The 11,831-nt window shown below is 42.6% G+C and overlaps 2 protein-coding genes across 3 annotated transcripts; both read right to left on the bottom strand.

Moving 5' to 3' along the window:
* LOC121298853 (apolipoprotein C-I-like) lies at nucleotides 1-2,081 on the bottom strand. Its single transcript, XM_041226106.1, has 4 exons — nucleotides 1,978-2,081; nucleotides 1,193-1,268; nucleotides 584-725; nucleotides 1-294 (listed from the first exon to the last, which is right to left on the bottom strand). Exons 2-4 carry the CDS (start codon nucleotides 1,245-1,247, stop codon nucleotides 219-221), a joined length of 273 nt encoding a protein of 90 aa, XP_041082040.1. The 5' UTR covers nucleotides 1,248-1,268; nucleotides 1,978-2,081; the 3' UTR covers nucleotides 1-218.
* A 5,148-nt stretch (nucleotides 2,082-7,229) lies between these two features.
* On the bottom strand, nucleotides 7,230-11,605 carry LOC121299128 (apolipoprotein Eb-like). 2 transcript variants are annotated; one of them, XM_041226687.1, is made up of 6 exons: nucleotides 11,557-11,605; nucleotides 11,226-11,279; nucleotides 9,956-10,021; nucleotides 9,612-9,762; nucleotides 8,848-9,135; nucleotides 7,230-8,332 (listed from the first exon to the last, which is right to left on the bottom strand). In XM_041226687.1, exons 3-6 carry the CDS (start codon nucleotides 9,996-9,998, stop codon nucleotides 7,987-7,989), a joined length of 828 nt encoding a protein of 275 aa, XP_041082621.1. In that variant the 5' UTR covers nucleotides 9,999-10,021; nucleotides 11,226-11,279; nucleotides 11,557-11,605; the 3' UTR covers nucleotides 7,230-7,986. The 2 variants fall into 2 exon arrangements, with proteins under 2 accessions (XP_041082621.1, XP_041082622.1); XM_041226688.1 differs by lacking the exon at nucleotides 11,226-11,279 and having other exon boundaries at nucleotides 11,557-11,583.
* Between the last annotated feature and the right edge of the window lie 226 nt (nucleotides 11,606-11,831).

The following is an 11,831-nucleotide window of genomic DNA, read 5'->3' as shown; positions in this document are numbered from 1 at the left end:
TTGAAAACAAATGTCTTTTATTCGTATTGTTAGTAGAAATATTAGTATTATATTCAAGTAGAAGACAGGAGCTCATTTCTGCATTAAAACAAACTTAAACAAAATAAGAGTTGGATCAGACGTGTTGACAGAAACGGGAATGATCAATTCATCCACTTCAGAGGGGCCAGACTGGGAGGAGAAAACAGGGGCTTTAATGAGAGGAGAAAACAGGGGCTTTACTGGAGCTTAATGTTGGCAAAAGCTTCATCCATCTGCTTCTTCAAGGTCTCAAAGGTATCTTTGAACCACTTCCTACAAAAACAAACACACATGTATTAATAAAACCAGAAAGCCGCATTTATACACTCGCATGTTATATAATCGCTGGTCATGAATGTCTATTGGAGGACTTCCAAAAATGAAATAATGGCCAACTTATAACAAGCTTTATCTCATACTACAAAAAGCACTAGAGCCCAAATACTGGTCTGCTTGACTCTGTTTAGTTTCAATAACCCTGACGAAGGCACTGGAGCCTGAATGCTGGTCTTTTGCGGTCTCATTAGCATACTGGCTGGGTTAGCAGGAGCAGGGTCCGTACCTGGCGTTCACGCTGAACTCGCTGTTGTGCACTTCCTCCATTGTTGCCTTGGTTTTCTCAGACAGGTCCCGAGTCAGAGTCTCCACCTGCTTCTGGAAATTACCGAAGCGCTCGGTCAGGCTGGCATCCTGAGGGGCGCTTTCTGTAGAGAGACACACAGAGACCAGGGCTGGGAATGAGACTCCCACTGCATAGTGGTGTGATCCACTCCTGGTTTCACTAGGAGTTTATTAAGATACACCTGAGCTTGGTTCCTAGACACACTGGGGCTGATCAAGCTGGTAGTAAAACCTGTACTGGGTGACACTGCTGTGCAAGAAGAGTTTGATTTCCATCCTATGCGAAGCAATCTGCTGTAGTTGACAGTTTAAAACCAGTTTAGTAATTGCATTTCATCTCTACTGTTAGAAAATGTTATATATTTTGTATGTTAATTTTATAGTCTATAATACCGTTCTTATTTTCAGAGAGTTACAAGGTGAAAAAACTTTTTATTGTTATAAATTTTCATGGCAAAAGTGATTGCTTTAGTTCAGTATGTTTTTTTTTATTTATTTTATTATTTGCAGCTCCAGTTTGACATGAAATAGTTAATAAACAATGACTTACCCACGAGCACGGCCAGAGCCAACACAACGACAGCGACTGCGACAGACAGCTTCATTTTCAATTGATGTGTTAGTCACTGGAGAGAGAGAGAGAGAGAGAGAGAGAGAGAGAGAGAGAGAGAGAGAGAGAGAGAGAGAAGAGAGAGAGAGAGAGAGAGAGAGAGAGAGAGAGAGAGAAGAGAGAGTTACTATACAGCTCTGGACAAAAGTTTTGCATCACCTAGAATTTTAGGATTGAGAAATAATTAAAAAAAACTCTGATTTCTTTCTCGTGGCTGCTGGTGTCCGTGCAGGCAGTATATACTTCATATTAGAAATATCACTTTTACAAAAAAAAAAAAAAAAAAAACATTTCAGCAAAATTTTGTGCATCACGAGATACAGCACAGCAATTAAAAATTTTATTTCATTAGTAACTTTCTGTAAAATTGCAGGTTTACTATTTTTAACGTCACATATTGTATTATTATTATTATTATTATTATTATTATTATTATTATTATTATTATTATTATTTATTAGCATTTGTTTTGTTATGGTAAAACTTTGTCCACACTGTAGGGTACTGTTCGAGTGTCTTCGACATTTATGGTCCTATCAATATGAAATTATTAACAAAAAACACTCCGTCGAGTTTTGTGCATAGGACTGCTCGTTTACAAGCGCGTCCTGGATAAAAAGCACAGAATATATTACACACACCTGAAGAACACCAGAAACTACATACATACATACATACATGGTACAGTTCTACACGCAGTCGTGGTTAATATCGTGCACGCTTACCTCACTTCAGCCTCGCTTTGGATGTAGAGTTGAGTTGTAAACTAAACGTACCCGCGAGCTCTTTATACTGTGTTTGGGGTGACGTCACACGCTGATTTGGAAGTCGGTGACGTTACATCACAGAGTATTATTTTTCACCGATTCTGCAGAAGCTGCCGCAGTAACCCCGCCTGGCAGCACCGCTCGTTTCTGTTGCCCAATCCCTCATAATCAAATAAAGAAATCTGTACCCCTACAATACAACCAGACGCGCAGACTCAAATCAGAGAAGCCCGGCAGCCTGATATTACTGCGTCGTGTGTATTCATTTATTTTTTGGCACTGTTATATTATTATGTCATGTGTTGTAATTGATTATTGCTGGCGTCATTTGCCCCTAGAACAATGTTCGGCGATGCGTCAAAGTGGGTTTATCTATCTATCTATCTATCTATCTATCTATCTATCTATCTATCTATCTATCTATCTATCTATCTATCCTAAAATTGCAGTGAAGGATCTTACACACCATCATTGCCGTTTACTCCTTTGTGAGCATCATAAACCCCGAGGTGAACGATTCCTGTCAATTTTGCTCACAGAGGGAGACTGTTTACCATTGTTTTGTGTTCTGCACCAAATTAAAACCTTTGTTTGCTGCTCTGAAGGAATTGCTTGCTGGATTGGGTTTTGTGTTCTCTGAGGTGTTTTTTATTATTATTATTGGTTTTAAGTATTGCAAAAAGAGGAAGTACTCAATCCCGCTGGTGAATTTTATTATTGGACAAGCCAAGCTAGCAAGTTTAAAGTGCAGAAAAAACAAAATGAATGACGTTTTAAATTCTGATCCTTTTGTCATTTTTAGAATGCTTGTATTAACACGGGTTAGACTGGATTTTAATTTCTATAAAGCAATGCATAATATAGCAGTGTTTGAGGAAGCCTGGTGTGTAGACAATGTGTTGTGTGCTGTTAAGGATGGTGACTTGGAGGAGTATCTATAAGGTGACTTTTTATGTCTCCACAGTATTTTTTGTTCACTTTGGGTGGATCTGAATTATGATTTCATGTTAAATAAAGTTTTTTTCAAAAAGTAAAAAAGTACCTATCTATCTATCTATCTATCTATCTATCTATCTATCTATCTATCTATCTATCTATCTATCTATCAACCATGACTCGAAAAAACGAGGTCCTATTGGAAGAGACTCTGCAGCAGCAGCAGCAGTTGCTGATGAAGCAGAGTTCACCCCCCTGGTCTCTCTAAGTCGCTTTGGATAAAAGCGTCTGCCAGATGGCTAATGAATAATAATAATAATAATAATAATCACCATCATCATCATCATCATCATCACCATCATCATCATTTAAAGCTGTATATTCCAAGGTCCATTTAACACGTTAAACTTGTTATGTTTTATATTCTGTAACATTGACGTGATTTTCTCCCCTTTCAAAAAATAGTCGGCAATTAAAGAATGAGAGGATCGTTTTGAAACTCCGTCCATGCACTGGGGCTGATGACATCAGCATCACAGGCCGCTGCGTGGCTGGCATTCTGAACTGTGTCCAGCGTTCAGCGCTATCTTCATAACCTCTCGCCTACAGGATTAAAACAACTCTAATCTTGCTGTTTTTAAACTAAGTAATGCATTATTTTAAAAGAAATGCATTGGAACGCTGCTTTTTTTTTCCCCCAAGAGAATAAGCAGCGCATGAAAAGGTCCAGCGTTGATAAGCGCTGTCTCAACCTTTAACCGGCACGGTTACTGCGAGCCCCGCAGTCCTTTCCTCTTTACGCGCAGTGTTGGAAATGCTGTTTAAACTATAACGACGCAATACGCGCACCGAGACCACGCGGCTCTTGCTGACGCTTTATCTTAGCCCTGTGTGTATCGCACAGCAGGCCTTATTGAGAGTCCGGTTGGTTTATATCGGTGTAGTTCTGTTCAAAGGCGACATCGTCTTGGCGCTTCATAGTAATTCCATTGGAATTAGTTATTGAATTAGCTATTGAAATAAATATTCGTCTTGGCGCTTCATTATAATAATAATAATAATAATAATAATAATAATAATAATAATAATAATAATTTATCTGACGTTTTTATCCAAAGCGTCTTAGAGATTAGGGGGATGAACTCTGCATCATTACCAGCTGCTGCTGCAGAGTCACTTCCAAAAGGACCTCGTTTGTCTTAAGTCTCAACCAAAGGTTACAAAAAAACAAACATTTAAAATAACAATCCTTTCTGAGTCAACGGGTTTAAGCCGGCTTGTATTTTTTTTTTCCAAATCATTATCTTTCTGCCTATATATCTGTGGTCGTGTGCACTGCAACGCAATCGCGCACCGTGGAACTGGGTGTTAGAGCGATGACCGGCCGTAACCTCGTTTTGTGTTTTTGTGTTCAGCTCACACAAGGTCTTCGTGTTGTTTTAATAAGTCGGACTTGTTGGGGCACATTTTGTTGCTTCTCGATTATTTTCGCTTGCTCTGCAGTTTATTTCAAACGCACGCCTCAGCTGCGTGTTTTCTTTTTTCTTTCCTTCGGGCACTTGATTTTCTTGTCTCTAATTGATTTGTTTACATGAACGGACGCACGGAACAATATTAGCATCACAATTAAATTGATCAGAAGACATTAGCAGTTTTCCCGTTTCTGTTTACCACGCATGTACCAGCGTTTTAATATGCTTTACCACACCTCTCTGTGCTTTACAATGCTTCCCTATGCTTTACCAGACCTCTCTGTGCTTTACAATGCTTCTCTATGCTTTACCAGACCTCTCTGTGCTTTACAATGCTTCCCTATGCTTTACCACTCCTCTCTGTGCTTTACAATGCTTCCCTATGCTTTACCAGACCTCTCTGTGCTTTACAATGCTTCCCTACGCTTTACCAGACCTCTCTGTGCTTTACAATGCTTCCCTATGCTTTACCAGACCTCTCTGTGCTTTACAATGCTTCCCTATGCTTTACCAGACCTCTCTGTGCTTTACAATGCTTCCCTATGCTTTACCAGACCTCTCTGTGCTTTACAATGCTTCCCTAGGCTTTACCAGACCTCTCTGTGCTTTACAATGCTTCCCTATGCTTTACCAGACCTCTCTGTGCTTTACAATGCTTCCCTAGGCTTTACCAGACCTCTCTGTGCTTTACAATGCTTCCCTATGCTTTACCAGACCTCTCTGTGCTTTACAATGCTTCCCTATGCTTTACCAGACCTCTCTGTGCTTTACAATGCTTCCCTATGCTTTACCAGACCTCTCTGTGCTTTACAATGCTTCCCTAGGCTTTACCAGACCTCTCTGTGCTTTACAATGCTTCCCTATGCTTTACCAGACCTCTCTGTGCTTTACAATGCTTCCCTATGCTTTACCAGACCTCTCTGTGCTTTACAATGCTTCCCTACGGTTTACCAGACCTCTCTGTGTTTCATTACACCGTGAAACACCAAGGGCCCTTTTCCTATCTATTTACACGGATCATTCAAACAGTTTAAAGAGTTTTCCTATCTATTTCAAAAGGAGAGGTTATTCTCGGCCATTCTGCATTCAGGCTGAAGATGCATTGGTGGGTCAGACAGCGGAAGGAATGTCAGTCTTTCTGCCCTGTGTTCCAGCTGCACTGTGATTCAGCCTCGAGGGTAAGAGTTCAATGACTCGCCCTGTCTTTACAGAACACGCGTTACTCATTGAGTCCGAGATGAGGGAGAGCTGTGCGCGCAGATCACAACAAGTCAACGGCACGAAATGTCTAATGTAGGACTTAGGAAAATAAAATAACAACACAAAACATCTTGTACAAAAACAGAAGAACCGCTCATTAGATTAAAATGTCGTTTCGCAAGTACACTGTGGTAACATTTTATGAAGGTAAATCCCGAAATGAAACTGAATTTTTAAAACCTTTTTTTTTAAACCTTTCGTGTCTTTAAATGCGTGCCGTGAGAATGCGAAAACCGAGCGAGACCAGCATTCCACCCAGTCATCCTAGAGAGACGAAGCGGGTTTACACCGGGGCGAGTCGAGACGGGTGCAAATCTCGGTGTCTCCAGGCTGACTTGACTCAGAAAGGTTTCTTGCGGTCATTCCATTCCAAGTGAGTCTTCCCCCCCCTACCCCCCAACCCCTGCCTCCCAACAGCTAGACACGAACAAAAGGAGCGGACTGCGACTGCGTTTTTTTTTTTTTGGGGGGGGGGGGGGGGGGGGGGGGGGTTGTTTGCGCTAAGCGACTTTTCCTGCTGTTTTGACAGCTTTTTGCAGGGCACTAGCGGGCAATGCGAGCGGTAACACGCTTCCCATGACCTGTAAAACTTTTCTGATGCGTTCTCATTGGAAACGGGTCTTGCTTCCTAACTTTGAACAATATATCGTTTGTTTTGCGAATGAAAGATGCTTTGTTATGTAAGGGCTGTGGATGGAACGCGATACAGTTACCAATTAGTAAAAAAAAAAAAAAAAAAAAAAAACCCACTCAGGTATAATATTGCAATTGACTGCTGCAAGCATCACTGGGCATGATTAATAATACATATATGCAAAGTAACTATGCCCAGATCTGCGGGTTTGATGCTACAGCCCTTATAAATACCATGTTTTTACCTATAGTTTACCTAAACATTTACCATACCAAGGTTTGATTTTTAATATGCTTTACCAGACCTATCTGTGCTTTACAATGCTCCCCTATGCTTTACCAGACCTCTCCGTGCTTTACAATGCTTCCCTATGCTTTACCACACCTCTCAGTGCTTTACAATGCTTCCCTATGCTTTACCAGACCTCTCTGTGCTTTACAATGCTTCCCTCTGCTTTAGCAGACCTCTCTGTGCTTTACAATGCTTCCCTATGCTTTACTATACGTCCCCATGTTTTACAATGCTTCCCTATGCTTTATCATAACTCTCTGTACTTTACAATGCTTCCCTATGCTTTACCACACCTCTCAGTGCTTTACAATGCTTCCCTATGCTTTACCACACCTCTCAGTGCTTTACAATGCTTCCCTATGCTTTACCATACGTCTCCATGCTTTACAATGCTTGCCTATGGTTTATTAAACTTTGCTGTGTGGAATTTTTAAACAGATTTTGTATAATAAAACGTCTATTGTATTAAAGACACTACTGACCTCTACTGGCGAGATAGAGGGTATGGATTGAATTGATGGAATTTATATATATATGCAAATACGTAATAGAGCCTCATATGAGCTGGATGCCCCCCTCGCCCCAACATATAAAGCAATGGAAACAACTTGAGTACATTTCAAATGAAGAATATCTTTTTATTATTTTTTTCATGAACTGAAAAGCCATGCATTGGCAGCACTAACGATAACTAGATGTGTAGAAAAACAAAAATGACAGAAGCACAATAAACTGTATGTATTTAAACTGAATCCCAGACACACGAACAGGCAGGCAGCAGTAATGAGTCACGCTTCATTTGGTTTGGTTTTATTTCTCACACGTAGATCTAGCAAAGAGGAGCAAAGACTTTTACTTAAACAGCACAAGGTATCAAAGAATACCGAAAAAAAATAATTCTGGCTACATGAAAACAGTGCACAGTGGGGCACCATAGAGTGCTCTGTGAGACAGACAGACAGATAGACAAGGGCTGAGTTAGAATGTAGGTTCAAGTATCTCCACACAACACACAGCCTGATCTAGGAGTGTCAGTCCGAAGGGGGCACATTATTAAGTTTTAAAAAGAACAACACAGCGTAAATACTGGCAGTTTGTTTGAATACTGGATTGTGTACAGGAAAGCTGCTGATAGGAGAGAAGATAGAGAGGGCTATTGCACAATGCTAATGCCATGGAAAGAACATGGACTTTGTTTTGCAACTGAAGCTACACTGAACCCAATACTGAAAACTTGTAAGCTGTTAAGGACAGTTTTTTGTTAACGTGGGGGGGTGGGGGGTTCTACAGTGAATAATTCCATGGGGGAATTACGCGAGTTACGCGTTCCTGTCTAGTGGGGGGAGGGGGGGTTCTAGAGCAGGTTCCCAGGTTCTAGACCTGGTCGTTCTGCTTGATCTTCTCGATCATGGCATTGAACTGATCTCTCAGGCTCTGGGCATAGGGCTCGAACCAGCTGCGCAGTTCCTCTGCCTTCTCCTGGAGGGTGCTGTGGATCTCCTGGGTAGTCTGGTCCATCTGCTTCTTGAACTCCTCTGCCTTGCTGTTGAAGTGCTCCTGGAGGCTCCCGGCTGACTCCAGGAAAATCTGCTGCAGGGAGCTCAGTTTCTGCTGAGTGCTCTCGCGGATGTTGCCGGTGTAGGGTTCGAGCTTCTCGCGCACCGCCTCCAGGTTCTGGCTGGTCTTGGAGCGGAGATCCTCGGTGTAGGCGCTCATCTTCCTGCAAGGGAGAGGTAAAGGAGCGTCAGCGCTTCATAGTGATAGAGATTACCAGGGCTATAGCAATAGAGATCACCAGGGCTATAGCAATAGAGATCACCAGGCCTATCATAATAATAAAGCCGCAGACAGTAATATTACAGAACATCAAACAACTAAAGGAAAAATAGAAGACCTACAAGAACGAACGCAGAAGAGGGCAATGCAAAAACCAGAAGAAGAAATTATCATTTTCAGTGAAAAACTGGCTTACAGAGACCGGAGGGGGGGGGGGGGGGTTGTGTGGGAACTCTTGCTAGCTGTGCGGGTCTGGTTTTGACGACGGGCTACTCGTCTCCTTCCAGTAGACCCTGCTTGACTTCCTGGGATGTCTTACAGGAAGTCCTTCGAAGGACGGAGCACAAGGAGGTGAAGTGACTCGCTCAAGGTCACACCCAGTGAGTCATTGGCTGAGCCGGGATTTGAATCTCCTGGTAAACAGCCTGTTTCTTTTATCACCGGGCGCGGGCCCCTCACCTGCGCAGCTCCTCGCTGTCCTTGCCCAGCCTTTTCTTCAGCTTGCGAGTGTACATGCTGACCCGGGAGCGCACCTCCTCCGCGTTCTGACCCACCGTGAGCCGCAGCTCCTCCCCGTACTGCGCCATCTTCCCCTTCACCTCGTCCATGTCCTCCTGCAGCTTGCTCCTCAGCGCCGCGATGTCGCGGCCGAACTTGGCGGCAGCATCTTGGGTGTAAGGGGCCAGCTTGTTTTGGATGTCATCAGCGTAGAGGTTGAGTTCACCCATGGTGTCTGTTATAAGCCCACTGGGGGGGGGGGGGGGGTGAAATTTTAGTTTAAAGAAGTGCTTTAGCTCAGGGCTGTCCAGTGGATGGCTTATGAGATGAGTTCATTGCAATGTGGCTCTTTTGGGTAACAAATATCTCTATAGCTAATGACTGTGTATTCACATCGGAGTTACTGAGTAAATACAGGCGTGCTTACACATCAGCACAATGTTATTATGCGCGGTTACAATGCACTTGTAAGGGGCACATCTTTTTGCACGCTGTAACCTTAATTACAATTTGAAGGAAAACAAAATGCTAAGAATAATTGCAGACCTGCTAAAAAGCAAAACCAAGGAAACAGAAATGTACGGTAATCGACCTACACTATACCTACTGTGTGTGTGTGTGTGTGTGTGTGTGTGTGTGTGTGTCAGTGTGTGTGTTTGTGTGTGTGTGTGTGTGTTTGTGTGTGTCAGTGTGTGTCGTTAGCCCTGTTTAGAATCGGCTCTTACTCGAGTTCCTTGCTGACTTGGGATCCCTTGATTTTATCCACGAAATCGTCGGCTGTGGTTGCCACCTTATTCACGTACTCCCAGAACCTATCCACGCTCTCCTCCCACTTTCCCTGCAGCTCGCTTTTGGGAACGGCGCGGGCGTGAGTCCCTGTCGATAAGAAATCCATACGTTTATCAAGATCCAATCAAATCGCATGAAAATTGCCTATACACATATATATACACACATACACACACACACAGCAATCCAATACACAGCTATATCATTTTGCTGATACCGGTTAGGATAACAGTTTTTAAGTCAAAGCTCACATTAGTAATTCCATGTATAAATAACTTACCGGAGATGACGGCAAGAGCCAAAACGAGAGCGAGAAACTTCATGATTGCTGCACTTTGCACTGCGTCTAAAATAAAGAAGAGAGCGAGTCTGTAAACGGCGAGTCCCTCCGAGACAGCGGAGGAGCGGCTCACTGCAGCGGCTCTAGTTAATAATTATTCGTTTAGCAGAATCAATGCACGGTGATGCACAGGGAAGCATTGTAAAGCGCAGAGAGGTCTGGTAAAGCATAGGGAAGCATTGTAAAGCACAGAGAGGTGTGGTAAAGCATAGGGAAGCATTGTAAAGCACAGAGAGGTCTGGTAAAGCATAGGGAAGCATTGTAAAGCACAGAGAGGTCTGGTAAAGCATAGGGAAGCATTGTAAAGCACAGAGAGGACTGGTAAAGCATAGGGAAGCATTGTAAAGCACAGAGAGGTCTGGTAAAGCATAGGGAAGCATTGTAAAGCACAGAGAGGTCTGGTAAAGCATAGGGAAGCATTGTAAAGCACAGAGAGGTCTGGTAAAGCATAGGGAAGCATTGTAAAGCACAGAGAGGTCTGGTAAAGCATAGGGAAGCATTGTAAAGCACAGAGAGGTCTGGTAAAGCATAGGGAAGCATTGTAAAACATAGAGAGGTCTGGTAAAGCATAGGGAAGCATTGTAAAGCACATGAGATCCATGGTAAAGCATAGGCGAAGCATTGTAAAGCACAGAGATTTCATGGTAAAGCATAACAAAAGCACCATGAAAAGCACAGAAAGGTCTGGTAAAACATAGAATTGTAAAACATATTTTACAGATTGGCAAACCAGAGCAAACGATAGTGAAAGCATATGAAATCCATGAAAGAAAATACCGTGCGAAACTTTTATAAGGGATATTTCATCCATAACTGCATAACAAAAGCAAGCTTGTAAAACCAAAATATTCCCTAACAAAAGAAGGCATTACGACCAAAATCAAACAAAGCCCAACAAAAAACTTTTATCTCCCCGTTGCAATAGGCCAATAATAAGTCCAACCCATTTTTCAACCCCGAATTTGTCCAAAACCAAAACTAAAGAAATAAACTTTTCAAAAAAAAACCCCCCCCCCCCCCCCCCCCCCAAAAAAAAAAAAACCGCCAAATCTCCCCCGCCCTTTTCAAAAAATACCTTTTTTGGGGGGGGCGCCGGGGTAAACCAAAACTAAAGAAATAAACTTTTCAAAAAAAAAGTTTCAAACTTCTGCTGAAATAATTGCGATTAACACAGCAATGCCGGATTGTGAAACACAAGATTTCAACCTACAATCTGTCGCTGCTTTCAATTCGATGTGGTTTCTTTTTTTCTTTTTTGTTTTGCCTACAAATGCAAACAGCAAAACGAGGAATTAACTGAGAAAATAAAAATAATAAAACATGTTTAAAAATAAATAATAATCCGAAATCACTAAGGCAGTATGCGCTAAACATTTCAGAGCAACAGTTACAATCGCATTCTGTTTTAAAATAAGTTGCATCAGCTTTCATTTAATTCTTAAACTGATTTTAAAGAATAGATGTAGTTTTACACAGATGCACAAGCCGTATTATAAAATAATATTCTTCCGATTCTTTCCCTTGTCTCGGGTCTCTCTCACCTGCTTCCCTCGGTGTTGGTGCTGCTGTGCAGTGGGGTGGCTGCCCCGGCTGCTCTCTTTTATAGCGCTGTGGAGCGAGCCTCTTGGTGAGTCACGTGCCCCGTGCTATCGACGCGTTTCTCGCGCTGCGCTCGCTCCAGCGCACTGCCAGCTCCGCCGTGTCCAGCGAGGAGCGAAGTTCCCGCAGAGCTGTACAGAACGCGCCTCGGGTTAGTTTGCGGGATCTGCAGCCCTCTGGGGGAGCTTGCTCCCCACCAAAAGAATAGAAATCGTGC

This window comes from Polyodon spathula, chromosome 24 (genome assembly GCF_017654505.1).
Source record: "Polyodon spathula isolate WHYD16114869_AA chromosome 24, ASM1765450v1, whole genome shotgun sequence".
Lineage (NCBI taxonomy): Eukaryota > Metazoa > Chordata > Actinopteri > Acipenseriformes > Polyodontidae > Polyodon > Polyodon spathula.
The sequence above is the reverse complement of the archived record's forward strand: the minus strand, read 5'-3'. Positions and strand labels throughout refer to the sequence as shown.

Bases quoted from the DNA above. Each gene is read 5' to 3' on its own strand.
- LOC121299128 (XM_041226687.1), bottom strand. From the start codon at position 9,998: ATGAAGTTTCTCGCTCTCGTTTTGGCTCTTGCCGTCATCTCCG. The intron at 9,763-9,955 runs GTAAGTTATTTA...TCTTATCGACAG, and splicing joins GGCTCTTGCCGTCATCTCCG to GGACTCACGCCCGCGCCGTT. The intron at 9,136-9,611 runs GTAAGAGCCGAT...CCCCCCCCCCAG, and splicing joins CAAGTCAGCAAGGAACTCGA to TGGGCTTATAACAGACACCA.
- LOC121298853 (XM_041226106.1), bottom strand. From the start codon at position 1,247: ATGAAGCTGTCTGTCGCAGTCGCTGTCGTTGTGTTGGCTCTGGCCGTG. The intron at 726-1,192 runs GTAAGTCATTGT...GTCTCTCTACAG, and splicing joins GGCTCTGGCCGTGCTCGTGG to AAAGCGCCCCTCAGGATGCC. The intron at 295-583 runs GTACGGACCCTG...TTGTTTTTGTAG, and splicing joins GAGTTCAGCGTGAACGCCAG to GAAGTGGTTCAAAGATACCT.